Raw genomic sequence first — 25,966 nt, 5'->3', positions numbered from 1 at the left:
CTAAATAATCTTCCTTGCCTATATCACTATACCTACTAACTATGCTAATATGTCTTTACTACTACACTTCTTTTCATTGTGCTGTATAATGACAATAAATTTGAATCTAATCTAATCTATGCACTCAAGACCGTAGCACCCAAGTTTCAACACAGTTTTATGTTGTTACTCAGCTTAAAGAGTTCCTGCTGACTTGTCGTACAGAACTTGTAAGTCACTTTGGATAAAAGCGTTCAGCTAAATGAATAAATGTAAATGTGAATGTAATAACGTTTCAGGACACAGGCGTGATTTTGAAATAACTTATTACAAACAACAAACGCCTTGACATAAGAACTAAGAAATTGTCATTTACTTGTTGCATTTGTAAAATTGTCAATGAATGTCCTGTCACATTTCTATGTCCCGTCGCCCTGGCCCATGTTACATTTCAACCTGCAACGTCAAAAAGGTTTAATTGGACACCAAGGACAAACTTTGCTCCATTCATTTCCACTCGATGAACTGGAAACTGGTCCCAGATCAGGAAGCCAGACCAGACATGTTTAGGCCGGTCACCTGTAACAACAGATCCCAGATCCCAATGTTAGATCATTACATCATCAACAGATCCCCAAGATAGGATGTTAGAAAGCACAGGCTCCTGTTTCTTTCCACCTCAGGAATATAGCCAAACTCCAGGCTATTTTATCGCATGCAGAGCTGGAAATGGCTATCCATGCTTTTATTTCCTCCAGGCTGGACTACTGTAACTTCCTTATTGACGTGCCGGAGCAAAGCCTCAGTGGACCGGCTACAACTGGTCCAGAATACTGCTGCTAGGCTGCTCACCAGGTCCAGGAGGTCCGCCCACATCACACCAGTCCTGGCCTCCCTGCACCTGCACTGTACAGTTCAGGATTCAATGGTCCTGGTTTTTACATTATAGAGAAGTTCACAGTCAGGCCACCACGTACATCTCGGACCTCATACACCCCGATAGCTCCAGCCGGTCCCTGAGGTCCTCTGATCAGGCATTCCTGGTGGTTTTGATTGATTGATTGAAAACTTTATTAACAGATTGCAGAATGGGTACAATACAGTACAGCTCAATACACACAATTGTTAAAGGGATGCAGACCATCATAACATATGACGGGGCGGTTAGGTGGCCGAGCGGAGATTGCGTTCGTCACCAACCCCGGAGCTGTGAGCTGGATTCGCCTGTTCGAATCCAGCTCACAGCTCCGGGGTTGTCACCAGCTTGGCTGGCCGTTCACACTAATACAATTGGCTGTATTAGAGGGTGGGAGAAGCTGGCGGGGTGGGTCCGGGTCGTTGTAAACAGCGACTCCTACAGTTCGGTCGGGGCGCCTGCTAAGCGCGGATAGGACCTGAGGGGGATAGTGTGATCCTCCCACACGCTACGCCCTCTCAATGAGAATCCGCGCTGCCAGGTGAAAAGAAGCTGTGATTGGCTGGACGTGTGTCGGAGGAAGCACGTGGTAGCCTCCACTCTCCCAGATGATCTGACTGTGGGGGGTAAGTGCGCAGCGACCAGGAAGGGATTGGGAATTGGCATACGACTAACATTGGGATGGGAGAAAATCGGAGGAAAATGGAGGGGGGAAAAGATCAAAAAAAATAAATAAAAATCATAACATATGACATACATGACATACAGGTATACAGTACTGTTACATCCAGACATTTATGACATACCAGATCTACAAATATACAGTACTGTTTAAGAGAAAGAGATAAAAAAATATATATACATATTTATATATATACATTTGAGGGTGAAGAAACTGTACATTGTAGGGGGTTGGGTGGGTTGGTGGGTGGGTGGGTGTGGTGGGTGGGTGGTTGGGGGGGGCGGTTCGACATTTACAGGGGCCAGTTCCGAATTGCAGCCTCCCGTAGGATGAATGGATCAGCTCATGTTGGATCAGTTCATGTTGGATCAGTTCATGTTGGATCAGCTCATGTTGGATCAGTTCATGTTGGATCAGTTCATGTTGGATCAGCTCATGTTGGATCAGTTCATGTTGGATCAGCTCATGTTGGATCAGCTCATGTTGGATCAGTTCATGTTGGATCAGCTCATGTTGGATGAATGGATCAGCTCATGTTGGATGAATGGATCAGTTCATGTTGGATCAGTTCATGTTGGATCAGTTCATGTTGGATCAGTTCATGTTGGATCAGTTCATGTTGGATCAGCCCATGTTGGATCATTGGGTTGCTAGCAGTTGTTTACACACACACACACCTGCAACTGTCACCCAGCCTTTTAACTGTAATCTGCTTCATGTATTACATACCTTGTCATTGGTTGTTTGTTTGATGTGTGTTTTAATTGTTTCCCTGACCTCTGTGATGTCTGTATCGTCTTTCTCTTTTCTCTTTTTTTGTCCCCTTTCCCTGTTACCCTTCGAGAGGCCCCCTTTGTCCTCTCGCCAGGCCGTCATTGTAAATAAGAATTTGTTCTTAATTGACCTGCCTGGTTAAATAAAGGTTAAATCAATAACAAAAATACATTTTCTAAAATAGTAATTCATTATTAATTATCCTGACAATTGTTGGGTCTTTCTTTCTTTTCGTTTCTTTTTTAGATGCAGTCTCAAAACACTGTTGCCTCAACACGCCTAACCAACGCTCATCACACAGTCAAGTGGTCTGGGAGGTTCGCTTTGCCATAGCGATTAACGATGATATATTTGCTGTCTTATTCCTCAGGACCTCAGAGCATCTGGATCTGAAAGTCTCTCAACGTAAGATAGCCTGGTGTGAGTTGATTGGGATATTTCTAAAGACAAGTGATATGCTGTGTCACAGATTGTCTTGCAGGTCATTGTGCTGTGAGAGAGACTAACTGATTGCACTGCACATTGTTGTTGTTGTTGTTGTTGTTGTTGTTGTTGTTGTTGTTGTTGTTGTACACTCACCAGTTCTGTAAATGAGGTGGCCTCACCTCAGAGCTCACCTGAGTATAAATAAAGGTTTCAATCAAGGTCTGGCGTGATGCCAGCTGTGGTAAACGAGTGTTTATGAGGTAACAAGGCAGATAACTCCTTCCTTTGATTGGGACGAGAAACGCAGACAGATCCCTCCTGTGACGGCTGTGCTCTCAGACTCCTGGGTATGAAAACCTGCTACGTGTGGCTTATCACTAACACGGCTGATGTCGGTGACGTTCTGAAGTACAACGACCCCAATGACCTTTAGCCCCCTTGTGCTTACGGCAGCCTCTTTGACCTCCCGACCTGCTTGTCTTTGCACAAGACAAAATAAACTGAACTTTGAGTTACTTTTTACAATGTCTTTCACAGTAGATGACATTTAGATCACTGTGTCTTTTTTTTATAGACCTCTGATAAACCAGGGATCGATAAGATATACGTTATTTTCCCTAGTTGGGTTGGTGATGAATGAATCCCCTCTGTTTAATGATTTCATTTGTCTTTTAACCCTTACAGACCCACATTAGACTCATTTGGGATCTAGACACTGACCAGCCCCCACCCCTAGACACTGACCAGCCCCCCCCTAGACACTGACCAGCCCCCCCCCTAGACACTGACCAGCCCCCACCCCTAGACACTGACCAGCCCCCTCCTAGACACTGACCAGCCCCCCCCCTAGACACTGACCAGCCCACCCCTAGACACTGACCAGCCCCCCCTAGACACTGACCAGCCCCCCCCCCCCCCCCTAGACACTGACCAGCCCCCCCTAGACACTGACCAGCCCCCACCCCTAGACACTGACCAGCCCCCCCCCCCTAGACACTGACCAGCCCCCCCCTAGACACTGACCAGCCCCCCCTAGACACTGACCAGCCCCCCCCTAGACACTGACCAGCCCCCCCCCTAGACACTGACCAGCCCCCACCCCTAGACACTGACCAGCCCCCCCCTAGACACTGACCAGCCCCCCCCTAGACACTGACCACCCCCCCCCCCCCCTAGACACTGACCAGCCCCCCCCTAGACACTGACCAGCCCCCCCCTAGACACTGACCAGCCCCCCCCCTAGACACTGACCAGCCCCCCCCCCCCCACTAGACACTGACCAGCCCCCCCTAGACACTGACCAGCCCCCCCCCCCTAGACACTGACCAGCCCCCCCCCCTAGACACTGACCAGCCCCCCCTAGACACTGACCACCCCCCCCCCTAGACACTGACCAGCCCCCCCCCCTAGACACTGACCACCCCCCCCCCTAGACACTGACCAGCCCCCCCCCTAGACACTAACCAGCCCCCCCCTAGACACTGACCAGCCCCCCCTAGACACTGACCAGCCCCCCCCCCTAGACACTGACCAGCCCCCCCCCCCCTAGACACTGACCAGCCCCCCCTAGACACTGACCAGCCCCCCCTAGACACTGACCAGCCCCCCCCCTCGACACTGACCAGCCCCCCCCCTAGACACTGACCAGCCCCCACCCCTAGACACTGACCACCCCCCCTAGACACTGACCACCCCCCCCCCCTAGACACTGACCAGCCAGCCCCCCCCCCCTAGACACTGACCAGCCCCCCCCTAGACACTGACCAGCCCCCCCCTAGACACTAACCAGCCCCCCCCCTAGACACTGACCAGCCCCCCCTAGACACTGACCAGCCCCCCCCCTAGACACTGACCAGCCCCCACCCCTAGACACTGACCAGCCCCCCCCCTAGACACTAACCAGCCCCCCCTAGACACTGACCAGCCCCCCCTAGACACTGACCAGCCCCCCCCCCTAGACACTGACCAGCCCCCCCCTAGACACTGACCAGCCCCCCCCTAGACACTGACCAGCCCCCCCTAGACACTGACCAGCCCCCCCTAGACACTGACCAGCCCCCCCCCCCTAGACACTGACCAGCCCCCCCCCTAGACACTGACCAGCCCCCCCCCTAGACACTGACCAGCCCCCCCTAGACACTGACCAGCCCCCACCCCTAGACACTGACCAGCCCCCCCCCCGCCTCTCCTCTCACTTCCCCCCTGGAGAGAGAGACTAACAGGATGTCAGCATGTTCTGCTCTGCGTCAGCATGCCTTTTATCAGCGACGTACAAAGAGGAGCAGCTACAAACTCAATAAAAATATAAAACCCTTCCAGTTAATTTACAAGGCAAATGAACGGCAGGCGACATCTTCACCAACAATAAAAGTAAGAACCTCTGATCTATAGTCGCCCCCCCCCCCCCCCCCCCCCCCCCCCTCCCCCAGGGCCACTCAACCCTCAACCGAACCCATGCACAATCAAATATTTTAAACCCCGAAACTCGATCTCTACAAAGCCCCCAGACTGACCGGCCATTTCGTTTTGAAAAGAGTGACTTATCTAACTTGAGGAGAGAGAGTCTAGCAGCAGATATCAGCAGGCTGTCTGAACTTTGTCCTCCTTCCTGAAGGGAAAACAACAGACGGAGTATAAAAGGGTGGAGCGACGGAGGGGAGACATGTTTCTTGTTCCAGGAGCTGCCCGAGGAACCAGCCGCAGAGCTGAAGGACTCTTTAACCAAACGGTAAGAAGTGTTTTCTTGGCACTTGGCAACGGTACCCAATTTGCAGTATCAATGCTTTGCAATGTGCTTGGCATTGTATCCAATTCTGAAATGTGCAGCTTGTGTATTTCTGCACAACTGAGTGCACTTTGATTTAGCATTTTATGGAAATGGTTCCAAATTAATCACAAAAAACACAGATTTTTGAATACCTCTTGTCTGCAAACAAGTTACATTTGTTTTGTTATTTACTTTTATTACCGGCACTGTTTCCATTATGGACTGAAATGCTGTCGGGTCAGTATGAGAGTGTGCAGAGCTGATGGATAGGGAGGCTATCGAGGAATGTTTCTACAATTTTAATTTAATTTTATTATTATTTATTATTCATTTATTATTATTCTTTATTCTTAGGCAATTTTTTTGTTATTCTTATTCAAGACTTTGTTTTGTCTACCTAAATGTTTACTGTGAGCGATTTTTGTAGTGCCAAATTGTGCCAAATCTTCCCTCGGGATGATTAAAGTATTTCTATTCTATTCTATTCTATGTTGTTGACACAGTCCTGACCTTTTGTACGCACGATCAGTTAACTTTGGTGCTCTTCTCCTCCTCTCCTCTCCCCTCCTCCTCTTCCTCCTCTTCCTCCTCATGTTGTTCTCTCACATACCCCCTCCCCTTTTATCCCCCTCTCACTCCCACCTTCCCACTTCTCTGCGCCCCCCCCCCCCCCCCCCCTCCCCCCTCCCCAACATACCACCACAGATCTGTAGCCAGCGAGGAGGCGCAGCAGAGAGGAGGAGGAGGTGCAGCGGAGATGTGGGAGGGCCTCAGCCTGCTCCTGGCCCTCTGCCTGCTCCCGGGGGGCGGGGCAGAGGTTGAGGGGGATGGGCCTCGCTGTAAACTGCCGCCAGATTGGAGGATAAGGGAGGAGGAGCCTATGAAGAAGGCCATGGGCCGGGTGACGGTAGTGGCTCTGCTCCAGGCCAGCTGATTATTCTGCCTGGTGCAGGCGTCCAGGTATGTTGTGTACGGGACATCCCGGGGCCACCATGACCTCTGCTCCTATAGGCCAGGGTCCACCATGACCTCTTCTCCTATAGGCCAGGGTCCACCATGACCTCTTCTCCTATAGGCCAGGGTCCACCATGACCTCTTCTCCTATAGGCCAGGGTCCACGATGACCTCTTCTCCTATAGGCCAGGGTCCACGATGACCTCTTCTCCTATAGGCCAGGGTCCACGATGACCTCTTCTCCTATCAGATGGTGTTGTAGGAGTACTTTGGAGAGGAAAATATAATGTTTAAAAAAAATAAGAATAAAAAAGTTTTTGTAAGGTTTTATTGAAATGTTTTAATATTATCAGGTAGCAGAATTTCCTATAGGCCATTTTTACTTACTGTCAGAATAATAAGCAGAGCAAACTGGAGGGACATTAAGGACCAGCCAGTCACTAGAACAGGGTCCATAGGTTCCACAATTTCATTCCAATAATGATATATAATTTAATATGTATGAATAGTATTAATGAAAAATACAGACATACAAACGTACTCAATAAATAATGTACAATAAACCTTCGGTGTAACCTTCATGTGTGTACACATGCCTTTGTGTTTGTGTGTGTATATAGCCACTATATGTTTTATTTTTTCTTATGTGGGTGCATGTGTTAGAAAAATGGCACTATTGCGCGTTGTGTGTGTGTGCGTGCAGGTGTGTGTTAGTGATGGAGGGGGTCTAAACTAGCCACTGTCATTAGAAGGATAAATATAAACAATCGGTGACACACTAAACCAGACTTGACTAATCTGTCAGTGAAAGTGTTATCTTTATTGCAGGAGGCCAGAGGGACAGTGCTGGTTGATAAGGGGAGAGGTTTATAAACTCTCTCTCGGTGGTCCAGTGTCTAACAGATGGGTGCACAGGGTGCCTTGTGTTAAGGTTAGGGTTAACCCAACAGTGAGCTCGCTGGACTGTGACCAGTTATGAATCTGGGACACCATGTATATGTCAGTCGTAACCACTTAAAGGAAAACGCCAACATTTTGGGAAATTAGCTTATTTGCCATCTTCCCTGGAGTTAGACAAGAAGATACATACCCTTTTCTTCTCTGTGCATGCAGTAGGCTTAGGTAACAGCCGCTCCATTAGCGTAGCTTAGCTTCATCACTGGAAGTGGAGCAGTCCTTTACCCTGACGTTCCCTACAGTCCAAATACAACTTTCCTGTAAACATGTTGTGACCTGTGTATTTACCACGTGGAGAAATAACAAATAATTGAATTCAACAATTACGTTTTCTAAGCAAATATACTCTGAATTTTTTTTTGCCGAACCAGTCCTGTCTGGGCTCAGTCAGTGACACTAAAGCAGATAATGTACAAAAGAAACTTATTTCCGGTGGTTTAGACGTTGCTCTTTTATTTTGAAACCCCCCGACCGGAAGTATAGTAGATACTTTGTTATCTGCTTTAGTGTCACTGACTGAGCCCAGACAGGAGTGGTTCGGCAAAAAATTGTTCCGAGTATATTTGCTTAGAAAACGTAATTGTCGAATTCAATAATTTTTTATTTCTCCACGTGGTAAATACAGAGGTCACAACATGTTTACAGGAAAGTTTTGGAGTGTATTTGGAGTGTATTTCGTGACTGTAGGGAACTTCAGGGTAAAGGACTGACCCACTTCCAGTGATGAAGCTAAGCTACGCTAACGGAGCGGCTGTTCCCTAAGCCTACTGCATGCACAGAGAAGAAAAGGGTATGTATCTTCTTGTCTAACTCCAGGGAAGATGGCAAATAAGCTAATTTCCCAAAATGTTGGCGTTTCCTTTAAACTGGACCCGTGAAATACCTGGACGTGATTAAATACCCTCACTGACATTAAACTGGACCTGTGAAATACCTGGAAGTGATTAAATACCCTCACTGACATTATATTCAGATCAACACAAATCCCTCCTCATTTTAGTTTTCTTGGCAGTGGAAGTGTCTCTGATTCTGATTTAGGACTAATGGGGAGGTTTAATCTAATGCAGGTTTGAACCTTTGTTACATTTTGTTATATTTCTTATATTATGTGATCTATTCATTACGTTTATCTCTCCAGCTGGTGCTACTTGTCCTGTGTTTCTTTGATTGGTCATGAGTTAATTGAGGCAGAAAAAAAAAACACTGAGTGTGTCTGTGAGTGTTCTGTTTCATCTTTTACGACCATATTATTTATCGTCTCTCTCTGGTTGTTTCCCCCGGAGCGCAGACTGGACGGGCTGCGCCAGAGGTTGGAGGACCGGGGTCTGGAGAACGTGACCTACCTGGTGGTGAACGGGGGCGGGGAGCAGGCCCAGCGCCTGCACTCTGTCCTGGCCCTGAAGCTGTCCGCCAACATCAGCCTGTACCAGCAGGAGGCGCAGCAGCCCGACGTCTGGCAGACCCTGGGCGGGGAGAAGGATGACTTCCTTATCTACGACCGGTTAGTCCGGGGATGGAGGAGTAGATCTGTATAGTCAGGGGATAGAGGAGTAGATCTGTATAGTCAGGGGATAGAGAAGTAGATCTGTATAGTCAGGGGACAGAGGAGTAGATCTGTATAGTCAGGGGACAGAGGAGTAGATCTGTATACAGGGGACAGAGGAGTAGATCTGTATAGTCAGGGGACAGACTAGTAGATCTGTATAGTCAGGGGATAGAGCAGTAGATCTGTATAGTCAGGGGATAGAGTAGTAGATCTGTATAGTTAGGGGACGGAGAAGTAGATCTGTATAGTCAGGGGATAGAGAAGTAGATCTGTATAGTCAGGGGATAGATAAGTAGATCTGTATAGTCAGGGGACAGAGGAGTACATCTGTGTTTTTAAGAACGTTGGGTTTGCACCTTTTTTGATGAAAAGGGGTCACTAAATGATCTATTCTTAAGATATTCTATTCTTTGCTTTGATTCTTTGATTCTGTTAAGTTTATATAGATAAAATTCAGCCACTAGATGTCGCATTAGAGCACCAGCATGTCATACATTTTGGACCCGCAAAATATTTACTATTAATAATCAATAATTCTTTGGGGGGGGGGGGGGGATTGGATGTGTTATTTATGTTTCCAAGCCAGGTTAACATATCCTAAAAAACTGTGTAAATTAGAGAGAGAGAGAGAGAGAGAGAGAGAGAGAGAGAGAGAGAGAGAGAGTGAGAGGGAGCAAGAGAGAGAGAGAGAGCGAGAGAGAGAAAGCGAGAGAGAGCAAGAGAGTGAGAGAGAGCACGACAGAGAGCAAGAGAGAGAGTGAGGGAGAGAGAGTGAGGGAGAGAGAGTGAGGGAGAGAGAGAGAGCAAGAGAGAGAGAGCGAGAAAGCGAGAGAGAGAGAGAGAGAAAGCGAGAGAGAGCAAGAGAGAGTGCGAGAGAGAGTGAGAGAGAGCAAAGAGCGAGGGAGAGAGAGAGAGGGGGGGGGGGAGAGAAATTAGCCTATTGCAAAAATAAGGTATAGATAGACTTTTGCCTCGTGTAAAAAACCTCTGCTTGCTCTCTCCAGGTGTGGCCGCCTCACCTACCACATCGCCCTGCCCTACTCCATCATCGGACAGGGTCACATAGAGACGGCCATCAGAGAAACCTACTGCAAACAGACGTGTGGGAACTGTACACATCAGGTGAGCCTCACTCGCATGCAAATCACATGTATTTAGAACAGGGTTTCTGCAGGTTTCAACAAGTAACATTTTATACTTTTCTTTATTCTATTTATTTTTTGGGCTTTCTGTATTTTTTCACCCATCCCAATTTAGTCGTTATGCCAATTCCCTTCCTGGTCGTTGGGCGCATTGCCCCACTGTCGGCCTGGGGAGGGTGTGTAGAACTACCACATGCCTCCTCTGATACATGTGGAGTCAGCCAGCTGCTTCTTTTCACCTGACAGCGAGGAGTCTCACTGGGGGAACGTAACACGAGCAGAGGTTCACGCTATTTCCCCCAGATCCCCTCCCTGCTGAACAGGCGCCCCGACCGACCAATAGGAGTCGCCTTCTCTGCCCAGCGACCTCCTGTGGAGCCTCACCTTCCATCCTCTTTCTGCCTTTTTACCCTACCCTCCAATCTCCTCCAATCCCATTCAATCTAGTTTGCTGCAGCTCAAATGTATCCCCTTGCCCCACTTTGCCTTTTATGTCTCTGTCTGTGTTTTGTGTATTTGTATGTTTTTTTTGTTTTGCTGCCATTTTGGCCAGGTCTTGCTCGAAAAAGAGATCTTTGATCTCAAGTGACTACCTGGTAAAATAAAGGTAAAATAAAAAATATACCCCACCGGCTTCCCACCCGCTAACACTGCCAATTGTGTTAGTAGGGACGACTGACCAAGCCGGAGGTACCGCTGACCGCTGGATTCGATCCCAGAGTCTCTGCGGTGGTAGGGCCAAATTGAATACTTTTTAAGACCTTTTTAATACCACATTAGAGCCAAATTTAATACTAATTTCACAACCATACTAGCAAAAACACACAGCGACACTGAACTGGCGGCTGCACTTGTGTGCCAATTTAAATGCTAGCGTGTTCCATACAAGCTCTCGCCAGACGCACCAAGCTCCCGGTAGCCCCGCAAAAAACTAAATTATTTAATTATGCATTTAATACCTTTTAAGCCTTTTAAATAGAATTTAATTATGTATTTAATACCTTTTAAGACTTTACACAGCAGATATCCTATAGAAACAGAGGCGCCACTCTACAGGAAGTGATAGTGACTGATTCAATCAGAAACAACCTCTGACCTCTCACCTCCACTCCTCCTTTTCTTCCGCTGTTTCCACTCTCCCTCCTACTCCCCCTCTTCTTCCACTGTTTCCACTCTCCCTCTACTTTCTCCTCTCCCTCCTCCTCTCCTCTCCTCTTCCTCTCATCCCCATATCCCCCTCTCCCCCTCTCCTCCCCCTCTCCTCCTCTCTCCTCCTCTCCTCCCCTTCTCCCTCTCCTCCCTCTCCTTGCCCCCCCCCCCCCCCCCCCCCACGCAGAGCACAGAGAGCCCGGAGGAGTGCAACAGGACAGCGGTCGAAGCTCCGCCCACGACGGCGACAGAGGAGGAGGAGAGCGGTGGTCACGCCCACGGCGGGCACGGCCACCACCACGGGCATCACCACGGAGACAGGCACGGTGCCGGTCATCACGGCCACCACCACGGGCACGGGGGGCACGGTCAGGGGATGTCACACGGGCACGGGGGGCACGGGAGCCAGCAGCAGCAGGTAGACCTGGTGGATCACGGCCAGGCGCCCCAGGAGGCGCAGGGGGGCGCTGTGATGCAGAAGCCCTGAGGCAAGGCCCGGTGAAAGACCCAGTACAGCTGACAGGTGATGAGGAGGGGGGCGGGCTCCGAGAAGGACGCCGCCACCCCCCCCCAGGTCAGCTGATGCTGACACTGACGCAGGCTGCTGGGCGAGGTGGAGGGGGGGAGGGGCGAGCAGCCCGCCGCGCTCTGACACTGTGACGAGGCGCTGCCCGCCTCCTGACAGTGACGGGGGCCGACGGGCGGAGCGGCGTCCAATCAGGTCGCGGAGACCTGACAGTGACGCCCACCCCCCGCCGGCTGACCGCAGGCCCCCCCACCGGCGGCCCGGTGAGGCTGACCCCCCGGTGTGGAGAGCTGAGGGTGAGAGAGGCTGTAGGCAGTTCCTCTGGTAACTCTGGCGCTTGTAGTGACACACCGGGCTGTTTATAGCAGCTAGTATTGCCCTGTAGCAGCAGGGAGGGGGCAGCGCCCGACAGAGAGGGGTCGGAGGAGGTCACGCCATCAATTGTTTAATTTAAGATTTGGTTCTTGAGAAGGCACCATATTCTGACCACTTTGACCGCAGACGATTAACAGTGGTGTAGCACAAGTAGCGCAATAAAACCCTGGTTAGTAAAACCTGTGACCAAAACGATCTTTCAGTAACGTAAACTATCTATACGTCACGTCCATCTGATTCCGTGATGGAGGGCGATACCTCTCTGTCGACACGTCAGCCTCGTCTCTCTGTTCTCGGGGGAGGGGTCGTGATCACGCCGGCGCCCCCCCTTCCTCCATTTCGGCTCTCTCCCATCCTTCATGAAGGCAGGTGCGGAAACTACGCTCTAGTGGCGTCTGTCTGAAGCCAGGCTGGGGAGAGGAGGAGGAGGGGACGGGCACTAGCGTGATAGGACCCCGCGAAAAACAACAACAACAACAACTCTGAAAAGTAATGTGAACTTTGAACTTTGGTGGGGGGGGGGGGGGGGGGGGGGGTGCAGCAGAAGGGAGAATAATCTGCGAATGCTTAGATGACATCGAGGCTTAAGAAGAATAACAACTGCTCGTTAATATGAATGCTGTTGTTTTTAAAGGATGTAATCGGAACTATACAGCGAATTTACTCTTTGTAGCTTAGCATTAGCTTAGCATACGGCTACTGCATTAGTAGTCCTAAAAGTTGGCAAACGTCATTATATCTCAGGTGCATCGCTCACCGCTTTGAGCCTGAGCTTTTTTAAACGTAGTGTTTCTCTGTTATTCATATATTTCCATGTTCTAGATGTGTGCCGTTAGAGACGCTGTGCTCGTATCCTACGCTTGTCGTGGCGGAAGGAAAAGAAAAGCAAGACCTGTAGATGAGTGATTGTTTGAACATGATTCTGTATTTAATGAAGGCTTCTAGGAGAAGACAATAGTGACCTGGCGAGCCTGATGCCAGTACAGGAAATGTTCTTTTCAATGTGGAACGTAAGGGGTGGACAAGAAAAGAGCTTAATAAACATGCCGGCACATATTTTGTGGTCTCACTGACTTGTGTGTGTGTGTGCGTGCTTTGGAATTGTGGTCTAAATAATAATAATAATGATATGATATGATATGATATGATATTTGCATTTATAATGCGCCCCCCAGCCAATTTTTCCGGGGGAAAAAAATTATACGAATAAATGGACAGGACAAAGAAACAGGGAACCAGGCAGACGGACAGACAGAGAACATACGAACACCTCAGACACACAACAGACTTGATGTTGAGAGGGAGCTTATTCCACAGTGTCGGCGTCATCACTGCAAAGGCCCGGAAACCCTTTGTCACCAGTTTGGCCCGCATGACCCTCAGACACAGTTGGTCATAATAATAATACACTTTATTTATATAGCACCTTTCATACAAGTATTGCAGATCAAAGTGCTTCACAGCAGCAAAAAAAGACAGGTATACAAAATTGGCATAAAATGAGCACAAAATGTGGGGGCGGTCTGTCTACCACCGCAGAGACAGTGGGATTGAATCCAGCTGCGGTACCTCCGGCTTGGCCGACCGTCCATACTGACACAATTGGCAGTGTCAGCGGGTGGGAAAATCGGCGTGGGTGGGTCCTGGTCGTTGTAAACAGCGACTCCTACAGTTCGGTTGGGGCGCCTGCACAGCAAGGGAAGGATCTGGGGGAGGTAGTGTGACCTTCCACACGTTACACTCTCCCAGTGAGAGTCTGCGCTGCCAGGTGAAAAGAAGCAGTGGGCTGGCTACACATGTGTCGGACCAGGAAGGGGACTGGGAATTGGCATAACGACTAACATTGGGATGGGAGAAAAACGGAAAAAGGAGGGGGAAAAAGATAATATTTTTTTAAATGAGCACAAAATGTACAAAAAAAATGCAGACATAAAACAAGTATAAAATAGACAGCAGCTAAATAGACAAAGACAAGGTAAGGCACAGAACACCAAATGACACCGTTTTTCATATTGGGATCTAACATCTCTTAACACATTGGTTGCCAGCCGGATATGGCGATTTATCGCTTGAATGCCACCACCTTAATGAATGGGAGGACGAGCACATTTGCGAACGCATAAACTATATCTTAAATTATGGCTATGTGTCTAATACACCCGTCCCTTATCAATGACTTGCTTTCAGTCAACATGTACGAAACGGATTGTTTTTTCATCAGTACATTTCCGTTTTATACCGTTTTGAATACGAGTATAGTTTCGGAGATTTCTAGTCATTCCAGAGAAATCCGCGAAAATAGCCATTTACTGGAATACACAAAACACATTGTCATTTTCCGGCTGATTTATGAATAGTTTTCAAATAAAAGCTAGATTATCGAGAGTATTTGTGTTCTTATACACGATACAAAAGCGGGTTGAAAAATAATTTATCCGTGCCGCGCTCAGCGCCGAACACCACACACACACACACATTGTGCAATTTGTGAAAAACAACTCTGATTAACCCAAAACTGGTAAAATAGATTCCTTACCTCAGATCAGATGTTCTGCAAAAAGATTAATCCAATTCCTGATCGCCATTTCAAATATTGATTGCGTTTATTGATCCAATGTTATAGTCCGAAAAGCATGATCCAAGCTGCTTCCAGCCTCGCCAGGGACTCTGGTAACACGACACTGCTTGCCAGAGATGGGGAAACCCTGGGGCGGAGTTTCTCTCTGATGCACTTTTTCACTCAATCCAATCCAATGATGTGCATTACCATCCGGGAGACGATATGGGGGCGGTATTTTCCCTTTTCGAGCTCAGAGCCATTCCCAATGATAATGTCAGGCTGGACGGATGAAAAATGAATGGATATCGCTAATAAAAGAAATAACGATTAACCTGTTCCACCCGACGGGGTCGGTACGACCCAAAAATGGCATATGGTCATAAATCAATATTTTTCAGAGTGTTGCATATTTTTTGCGATTTTTTAATCAAACGTTTTCAAGTATTAACATCACTAACATGTCACAAAAGCATGTAGAATGTATATTATCATCAATACGTTAGTTTAGCAATAGGTTAAAAGTGCCATTAGATAGTTTTAACTTCTCGATTTGCTGAAGTCTATTACAAGACGACGACCATTTTGGAAAATTTGAATCATGGGAATTGTAGTTATTTTGCTGCCATTTTGTCGAGGGGATGCATAGCTGTGGATCAGCGTTGGAATTATTCCGAACTACACTTCCTGTCAGATACTGTGGGGGTTCAAAGTTCAGCGTTCTGAATGCATTAGACAACTCCTTGGTTTCCCCTTCCCCCCAGGTCAAGAGTCTGGGTGTCATCCTCGACAGCACCCTATCATTCCATTCCCACATCAATAACACCATCCGGTCCGCCTACTTCCACCTTCGCAACATCAACCGCCTCCGCCCTTCACTCACTCCCAACAGCGCAGTAATCCTGGTCCACTCCCTCTCCCCCACAAACTCCTCCATAAGCTCCAACTGATCCAGAACGCTGCTGCCCGTATAATAACCAGAACCCCTGTCATCAGTCACATCACCCCCGTCCTACGCCAACTACACTGGCTTCCCATTAAACACAGCATAGACTACAAGATCCTCCTCCATACATTCAAGGCCATCCACAACCTCGCCCCTCCATACCTGTCCGACCTCCTCCACATCAACATTCCCACCCGGTCCCTCAGGTCTGCCTCCTCCATCAACCTGACCGTCCCCCCAGCCCGTCTGGCCACCATGGGGTCAAGAGCCTTCAGCTGCTCTGCCCCCCGCCTCTGGAACTCCCTCCCCCCCGACATCAGGAACATTGACTCCATCATCCCATTTAAAACCCACCTCAAAACCCACCTGTTTAGGCAGGCGTATGTCTGATTTTATTTTTGTCTGATTTTATTAAATTTTTTAATGGATTGTGATTGTAAATGAACTGTTTTTAAATTGTTGTACGGCGACCTTGAGTGCCTTGAAAGGCGCCTTATAAATAAAATGCATTATTATTATTATTATTATTATTATTATTATTATTATTATTATTATTATTATTATTATTATTATTATTATTATTTCAATAACTGTTATTATTCGGGATAATAAGCCACAAAAGGTAACGTTTTTGACAAATATTGAAACAGTTAGTTTCTCCTCCCTATTGTTAGCATGTAGCAACAATTAGATCTGAAATTAGTTTCAAAATGGTTGCACTGTGGTGAAAATAAAAAGGTACAGTAAATTACAGTAGATATCATTATCTGTTCTTATGCACGCCTGGTGATACTAAATCCAAATTGAACTCTGGCATTTGAAAGATAATATATGTATATATATATAAATGTGCGAATTGGCTATAATAAGGTAATTTATAAGCATCATATTCTATATTCTATAATATTTCAAATTGCATTGGTCCGGATGGGAGAATTCAGTACTGTATCTACAGAACGTTCTGTTTACTCATCTTCCCTTTATTAATTTCTTTAGATCTTTTGTAGACATGATCTCAAGAAGGTACTGAACAAGATCAGTGGCAGTTTTTTAAGTTTGGTCATTATTATCATGGTGTTATTCACTGTCAAAGATTCAAAGAAAAATCATAATTCATATTCTCCTTTGTTTCATCACAATTTAAGCAAGCCTAGTAATAGACATAATATTTCTGACACTGTGAATACATTCCCTGAGGTCCATAGATGTACCTAGATACCAAGAATATGCATATGGCCTTGTAGAAGTGGAGCAATATTCCATTTACCTAGGTATATATTTTAGGCGAAAATATTCCACGGGTGGAACACAGTGGCGGCCGGTGGGTACTTCGCCACTAGGGGCGCTATACCACACATTTTGCAAACATGTACAAGGCACGCATTGGCGAATATTATCACCATTGCCATCGATCAATATATGATCAGTCAGTCAAATGCAATGACGTTTCCAATAGCCCAACACAAACACGCACAGCTCTCTCTCTCTCTCTCTCTCTCTCTCTCTCTCTCTCTCTCGCTCTCTCTCTCTCTCTCGCTCTCTCTCTCTCTCTCTCTCAGATGATGTCAGATCCATTCAATAATAAACACATTTGTAAAGCTCGTTATTTTAAACAAGTTACCATTCATTGTCTGAGTGGTTATGCCCCACATGCGGCGAAATTAGAGAGAGAGAGAGAGAGAGAGAGCGAGAGAGAGAGAGAGAGAGAGAGAGAGAGCATTTTAGTAAAGTTACATTTTCAACAAGATTGCTGCTATTTAAACACTTCATGGAAACGGGGTAACGTTAACCTTATGTCGACTGTAGTATTGTATGACCTCGACATAACGTTTAAACGTTAACGTTACTCCGTTTCCATGAAGTAATTATAAAAGTGGCCAGCTAAGATAACGGAGCTAACAGCTAGCAGTAGCTAACGTTAGCTGAAAGCTGTAACGTTACAACGTTATGCGGCATCAGTAGACAACGTATCATGTATTAAACTAGAGTTAAGATCGCTAATCTACCTTGTTTTTGGCTTGTTGATAAAGTATATCCACTCCATGGCATTGTCCATCCAGCCTGTGTTGATGTCCATCCATTGTTGTCCCTCCGCATCCATATAGCTTGTTGTTAGCCAACAAGCTGTGTGAGTGAAGAGCTGTGTCTTTGTCCATTTCCGCCTCGAACAGCCTGCAAACTACCTGGCGTTCTATCGCCATGCTCTAAGACAAACTCTAACCTTAACCAACTTTGAAAGAGTGCCTAAGCTTAACAGTCTAAAGAACTTGCAGTCACGGCACGCTCGTCTAAGACAAACAGCTGCCTGCATCATTCTCACAACAACACAACTATCTCCACCGACCAACCTAGGAATAACCTAGAATTGGAACATTAGAAATTGTATTCGGCCAATCAGAGATCGTCTCTGTGAAATTCTGCTACGGAAAAAAATACTGGCGTCGGCCAATCAGAGAGCGTCTCCGCGAAATGCGGCTACAGATATTCTTGACGCTACTGGCTAGACCGCTTCAAATCGCGCCCGGATTCCAACATAATAGTCATATTTCAACACACAACGCGTTATGCACTGATTGGCTGTGACGGATACAGCGATCAAACTGTGACGCGCACTCAGAGCGCTGTCGCGTATAGCCCGGGCCGAGAAATACAAAAAAAAAAAAAAAAAAAAAAAAACGTGATGTCACTTCCTGCTCTGGAAAACGAGTGTTTTTTAATTGCGATAATAACGTTATATTGTGCATTGGAAACACAAACATACTTAAAATGAGTAAATATTATTAATTTTAAACATGTTTATATTATTTATAGGGCTATAAAACTAAAAACTAAAAACTTATTTTTCTTGTTCTCTCATATAACCAGGGTAGGGCCTGAGGGGGGGCGGCGCCCGAGCGCCCCTAGTGGCGAGCCGCCACTGGTGGAACAGGTTAAATAACGAGAAATCTCATGATTGGCAACCAACGCATGGCGGCCAACAGGCACCCAATGTGTTAATAGGCCTCTTTGTTTACGTTTGATTATCACTGATACACATCCTTTTAACTTTAGCTTTTGTGACATAATGTGAGTCAGATCAGATTTCTTCACAACAGTGTGAGGAGCACAAATCACATGGAATCTGAGCTTTTCAATTCTGATTTGGGCCCACTTTTCATAATCTGGTCCTAAATCAAAGGATTGTCAGCAGATGATTGGCAGAGCCAGCGGGTGGAAGTCGATGGGTGGTAATCTGGACGTTGTGGACAGCGACTCCTACAGGTCGGTTGGGGGACACCTGCACAGCAGAGACAGGAAATAGCGGGGGTAGTGTGAACCTCCCACACGTTACACCTCGCCAATGAGAGTCCCCGCTGGCAGGTGAAAAGATGTGACAGGCTGCCTCCTCGTGTACCGGAGGGGACACGTGATGCAAGGCTTCTATCCTCCCTACAACCGACCAGTGGGGGGCATATGCGAGCAACGTTCAAGACAGGGGAGAGGAGAATTGGAAACACGAAATTGGGATGGGAGAAGAAAATAAAAAAAATTAAGGAGAAAAAGTGGATCAAAAAATAAATAAATCAAGAACAAAACAAAAACACCATAAAGTCCAAACAAATTTAAATAAATGAATGCAACACTCCCAGACATACCCCATGCAAAGGTAAGGAAAAACTCACTAAAACCTAGCAATAGGAAAAAATGCACCACAGGCAATGTGGAGGAGAGAAACCTTAGAAGGGCCGTTCAAGGGGGGATCTCCCTTCTTAGATGTCGGTGATAGTAGTGTTGCAATAAAACAGGCAAAACAGTTGGTAAGCATGCACTCATATGTGGAATGAAACACAGATAAGTACATGCAATAGCATTAGCAACTGAACATTTTGAAATATTGAAAAATAGAGCTGATGGCGGATCTATTTGAGGCGTGGGGGCGGCGCCGAGAGGGTTGCATCCTCCCAGTCATCATCACCCTTCCTCCCAGGTGTCAGGCTCATTCACTTCCATTCATTTTGAGGACAGAGTCTAAATATCATACTTCTGACGTAAACAAACCATACAGCAATATTATACTGTGTAATAAGGTCAAAGGTGCTTGTTTTCTTTGGAGCTAATGTTTTACAGGAACTATTTCTGACTTGAAATGTTTAGGTGAATGTTTAGAATCTTTCTTCCAGCGAGGCAGCAGGTAACCATGGTAACCACTCAAGGCAGAGACACGCAGTCCTCTTCAAAAACGCCATCAAAATATTAAATGTTGAAATACTTTTTTTTTCATAAATCAATTATTCAACTTCAGCCCTGATCATAACTGTTGAGATCAGAGGTTCTGTGTAGGATTGTTAGTAACTGTCTAACTGTACATATGGCTGTTTACACTAGTAACTGTTTACCTGCATAATAACTGTCTCCACCAGTGACTGTCTAGTTGCATATATATCTGTTCCCACTAGAGGGCGCTCTAGGTGGAGCCACCCAGGTACACCACCTTGTGGTGAGTATAAAAGCAAAGGTATACTCCCACTTCGTTCTCTCCCCCCATGCCTCTCAGAGAGAGGAGACCTGTATGTTACTGCTGCTTTCCATGTGAATAAAAAGGAACAACGCCAGTTAAGGCTCAAGATAGAAACCATGCCTCTTGACCACATTATTGTCGCCCTATAGTCGAATTCTGTTAACAGGTTATGAGCCCAGATAACGCCGGGGCGAAATAGTGGAGGTACTGTAGCAAGCTTAGCTGAAGTATAGGCTAGGATAGCGCCGGGAGCACCGCGTGGCTAGACGCTAGGCCAACAAGAGCAAAAGCTAAGCATACCACTAACGAAGAGGATGGAAAACAAGAGAAAAGACAAATGGCCGACATTCAATGGAAAAGCAGAGAACTATGAGCTCTGGGAAGAGCGCATGCTGTGCTGCATGCACGGGCGGGGCTGAAGGAGACGATCCTGGGGGCCCCCACCGGAGAACTGACAGCGGAAGAGCAAGCCCTGGACGACCAGCGGAACTCAAGCGTGTACTGCGAGTTAGAGCAGATGCTCGACGACACCAGCCTTAGGCTGATATTCCGTGACATTAAAGACAGAGGCCGAGAAAGCCTGGCGGTACTGAGAGAGCATTTCATCGGGCGAGGAAGACCCAGAGTCGTGGCCCTCTACATAGCACTAATGGGCCTGAGGAAGGGGACCACCGAAACCGTGACCGAATACGTCAACAGAGCGGAGCAAATCACGACGCCACTGAGGAGTGCCGGAGAAGCACCAAGCAATGGGCTAATGATGGCGATGATAATGAAAGGACTACCGGAGCTGTACAAACCGTTCACACTCCTGGTAACACACGGTTTAACGGACATTACGTTGGGACAGTTCAAGGCTAAGTTAAGGAACTTCGAGGCCTCAGAAGACACCCACCCAGCCGCCGCGGAGGAGGGGGAGAGGGTGCTAAAAGCGACGCCAAGAGAGAGAACCAGGACCACGACGGAACTGGCGTGTTGGCGATGCGGAGATAAAGAAGCGAATGCACAAAGACTGTCTGGTGTAGCTTCTGCAAATCCACGGGGCACACAGACAGAGCGTGCATGAAGAAACACAACCAGAGCGCGCGATACGCGCATGGACAAGATGGCGGCTACGGACGAGACGACGGCCATGAACGAGACGGAGGCCACGGACGTAATGGCGGCTACGGACAAGATAACGGCTGTGGACGGGGTGACGACAGCGGATACGATGACGGCGACGATCGGCGTGAGATGAATCGAGACGACGCCCGGAGAATCGATGGCGGCGACGATCGACGTGAGACGAGTTGAGACGATGCCCGGAGAATAACGGGGCAAGGAGACTACGCTCCCGGGGCGCGGACGGCGTGCAACGCCGGGCCGGCACAGCTGCAGCAAGCCCAGAGGAGGGGACTGATCGTGGACACAGGTGCGTCGTCCCATGTCATCAACGACAGGAGTCTGTTCAAGAACTTTGACGACACTTTCCACCCGGAGAGGCTCAGCATGAAGCGGGCAGACGGGAAGCGCACCTACGGGTTGGTGCAAGGGAGGGGAGACGCACAGGTATGCCTCATGGACAGTAAGGGGCGCCGGCGTACGGTGACGCTAAAGAACGCTCTCTACGTACCATCGTTCCCACAAGGACTATTCTCTGTAATAGCTGCTACTGCAAGCGGTGCCGAGGTATTCTTCGAAAAAGGTAAACATTTTCTAGTAGAACCTGACGGTACACGGTTTGACATAAAGATGTACAAGAGAATGTATTACCTGCAAACAGAGTGTAATGACAACGACAAGTGTAATGGTGACAATGATATGTGTAAAGTAACTGTCAGCCACGATATTCAGACATGGTATGAGATTAGGGGTCATTGTAATTACAAGGATTTACTGAAACTGCAAGCAGTAACAGAAAACATGCACATTGAAGGTGAAAAGCGTAGACCTGATAACGAATGTGTAGTGTGCAAAACGGGGAAGTTTACTCAACCGAGAAACAGAAATCCCACAGGAAAAGTAAGGGTACCACTTGCATTAGTTGACACGGACCTAGCCAGTCCAGTAAGAAACGAGTCCATAGGAGGCTTTAGATATGTACAGTCTTTTACAGACGTGTGCACAGGGGCAGTGTTTGTTTACTTTCTTAAAGCAAAGAGTAACACACTCCAGGCCACGGAAAAATTCCTGGCGGACATAGCCCCTTATGGTACAGTAAGATGTTTGAGGTCCGACCACGGAACCGAGTTCACAAACAGAGAGTTCCAATCACTGTTGAGAAGGTATAAGATAAGACACGAGACGTCACGTCCATATCCCCCACACCAGAACGGAGCGGCAGAGAGGGAATGGCATACCCTTTTCGAAATGGCTAAGAGTAAGCTAACAGATAGTAACTTACCTAAGAGCCTATGGCATTATGCGGTGCAAGAAGCCGCTTACACCAGAAACAGAAGCTTTAACACTTTGAGGACCGGCCGGCGCCGTCTAATATGGTGCTGGAGGACAAAGGTTTGTCAACAAACCGATGTGATTTTGTACAGCTATATCTATACTTTATAGTATTGCTATCTGTCCATTCTCATTGTCACTTGAGTGCATAAACAGTCCCTTCATAATGGCTTAAAGAAAAAAAATCCATCGGTTGGTTGTCATTTTATAGCGCTGTGAATATAAGGTTTATCGCACTTTTCGTCTCGTATTTTCTGGGAAGCTAGTTGTGGCGCTAAAGGCTACTAACGTTATATTGAGCATTTTTGTTGAATATATTCGAATGAAATAAAACAAACTGCTTATCATCCGGACTATTCCAGAGCATCTATGGATGAAATGGGGGCGGCGGGGGACGCCGATTAGTATTATTGATTAGCAATAGAGTGTCTGTGCAAGTAGCCACATTCACTGATCGATTGCTTGCGTTTCACAACAAGCTCAGATCCGGCTATAATTTAGGTTAATAATGTCTTACCGTCAGCCCATGTGATAGCCGGCAGCATTTCGCCCTTATCGATCGGCATCTGGTAGATCGATATGTCCATTGGCCGATCATAAATCCCATTATTCCAGGCTGAAATCTGCGAATCGAAATGTGATCAACGGTGCAGGCCCTTTGTTTGGGATCAGGCTAATATGAAACGCCCCTAGACAGTAAAAGAATTTCTTTTCCCATTCGCCCACAATGATACTGCAGTGGAGCGATGGCGCCCCTAAGAGGATCTGGCCGGTATTGCATGTCGCCGATTTCACAGAGGCGGGTAGATCTGCAGAGTCGATGGGGGATGTTGATTCGGTTATTAATATGGAATAAAACAATAACAACTTGCCACGAGTTAACTCGTGGCTCTGGTCCTCAACGCATGGCACCGAAACCAGAGTTAACTCGTGGCCGGTCCTCAAAGTGTTAATAAGCACTTGGGCACCACCCCGTATACAGCACTGACAGGAAAGAAGTGTAATCTAGCCAGAGTGCATCGATTTGGATCAGTGTGTTATGCATACCTGCAGGACAGGGGAAAACCCAAGTCCAAGGGTGTAAAAGGATTTTTCGTAGGACACGACAAAGGAAGCCCTGCTTTCCTAGTTTATCATCCCGGTAGAGGGAGAGTGCAGAAACACATGCGAGTCAAGTTTGTCACAAAGACAACATGTGAGAGCGAGACACAGACAGAGGAGTCAGAGCTGGACTCCAGAGTAAGGTGTGTAGAAACAAAGACAACATGTGAGAGCGAGACACAGACAGAGGAGCCAGAGCTGGACTCCAGAGCAAGGTGTGTAGAAACAGAGACACATCAACCCAGTGTACTTAGTACAGTCGTGCAGACAGGCAGTCAGCAACCCCCAGAGGGCAATGACGAGGAGCACCCGAGGGTGACGTCAAGTACCCCAAGCAGTGGGAGGTATCCCCCAAGGGAACACAAACCCCCAAAATATCTGACAGACTATGCCAGGAAAGGGAGTGACGAGGTGGACAATACACCTACCCCCGTTGAGTACTACTACAGGGTAGTCGGTGGGGTAAACCCGGCCTTTAAAGAGGCCACATTGTCCCCCGAAGAGGGCAGACATACAGTGGGAGGGAAATGGTTGTATTCAACCAAGTCACCAGAGGGCAGACAGACAGTGGGAGGGAAATGGTTGTATTCAAGCCAGGAGGGTATTGAAGACCACGACATATACAAATGTATGGTTTGTAGCCAAATGCTTAAATACAGGAGGAGTAGAATCCAGGGTTGAAAGTCTGACTAGAGACCATGTTTGAATACTGAAATGAGTCCTATGTTTGGTCCCATGTTTAAGTACAGAGGTGGATGAGTTACCAGGTTTAAAATACTGAAATGGATCTTATGTTTAACCCCATGTTTAAGTACAGAGGTGGGTGGTTTACAATGTTAAAGTACAGAGGTGATTCAATGTTTAAATACAAAAGAGGATCTATGTTTAAAATACAGAAGTGGAGGATTTGTGTGAGGATTGGTTCTTTCCCCGCCACACGCTTCTTGGGGTGCTGTGATGATTGGTCCGTTGCCTAACGCACACTTCTAGGTTAAGTATCAATTACCATCACGCACCTGATGTGTGTGCTAATCAGCGCCCCAGAGGGCTTTATATACCGGGACCTTCCTTCTATCGTTGTCGGGTCGTTCTGGAATACAACTGCATTTGCCTGTTTTTTCCCCATTGCTGTTCCTGGTCTACTTTCTCTCCAGGACCTTTCTGTGGAGAACCGCTGTTGAGAACCTTGTTCCCCGTTTGGAGCTGCGCCTCGTTTTGCCCGCTTTACGCGTTGCGCTTGGGTGAGTGGAACCAAACCCCTCTGGATTATTCTGATTGTGTGTATTGAAGAAACTCTGAAGACTGTCACTATCGTTTGGTTCTGGATTATTCTGATTGTGTGTATTGAAGAAACACTGAGGACTGTCACTATCAATTGGTTCTGGATTATTCTAAATTGTGTGTTGTGGGGAACACTGAAGACTGTCACTGTCAATTGGTTCTGGACCCAGCTAGGGAGGAGGGAACCACACTGCCTCTGTGTTTCGTTGGAATGTTTCTGATATCTCTCTCTCTCTCTCTCTCCGTTTTCCACCTTGAGCGAAAGCTGGGAGTATCTGCAGAGCCGCTACAACGTCACATGCCAATTCCCCACCACTATCTGCTGGGAGTATCTGCAGAGCCGCTACAACGTCACATGCCAATTCCCCACCACTATCACCAGGAGGATTCTGCAGAGCGGCAGATGACTCTGCCGAAGGCAGTCTCCCTATTTGTTTGATTATTGTACTTATCCTTCTTTTGACTCTGTAAATAAATACGCCCTAGCATTTGGCTAACTCTGAACTTCCTGTCTGTGCCGTTGCGTTTGAGGTCGGTTACAAACCTTTAACATTACGACCCGACCATGACGACCTCAGCCGACACAGACAGGGTCAGGGCAGCGTTGGCGGTCCAGATCGAGTTGGTCAACGACCACACCCAACAGTTGGGTGCGGCTGCGGCTGCTTTACAGGACCTCCGGGCCGAGGTCCAGCATATTCTGGATGCCATTGACACTCTGACCACCCAGCAGACTACCCAGGGGTATCAGCAGGCTGTTGTTCTGCACCAGCTTCAGGCTCTCAGTACAGCCTTAAACACTCTGCTTTTAACCCCACCTGTCCCAGGAGTCTCAGCCAGCTCACCACCCGCGGCAGACCTCGCACCTCGGGAGCCCCGTCTCTCCGAACCACGTCTGTTCGAGGGTAACTTCGAGGATTGTGCCACATTCATCATGCAGTGTGAGTTGGTCTT

At 47.4% G+C, this 25,966-nt stretch overlaps 1 protein-coding gene across 1 annotated transcript; it reads left to right on the top strand.

Annotated features, from left to right (window-relative positions):
- The first annotated feature begins 5,459 nt into the window (after positions 1-5,459).
- selenop (selenoprotein P) lies at positions 5,460-13,266 on the top strand. Its single transcript, XM_084322480.1, has 5 exons — positions 5,460-5,505; positions 6,250-6,504; positions 8,744-8,956; positions 10,006-10,123; positions 11,480-13,266. Exons 2-5 carry the CDS (start codon positions 6,302-6,304, stop codon positions 11,777-11,779), a joined length of 834 nt encoding a protein of 277 aa, XP_084178606.1. The 5' UTR covers positions 5,460-5,505; positions 6,250-6,301; the 3' UTR covers positions 11,780-13,266.
- Positions 13,267-25,966: the final 12,700 nt, after the last annotated feature.

This window comes from Notolepis coatsorum (assembly GCF_963971535.1).
Source record: "Notolepis coatsorum genome assembly, chromosome: 10".
NCBI classification, from domain to species: Eukaryota; Metazoa; Chordata; class Actinopteri; order Aulopiformes; family Paralepididae; genus Notolepis; species Notolepis coatsorum.
Note: the sequence above shows the minus strand (reverse complement) of the source record. Positions and strands in the feature narration are given on the sequence as shown.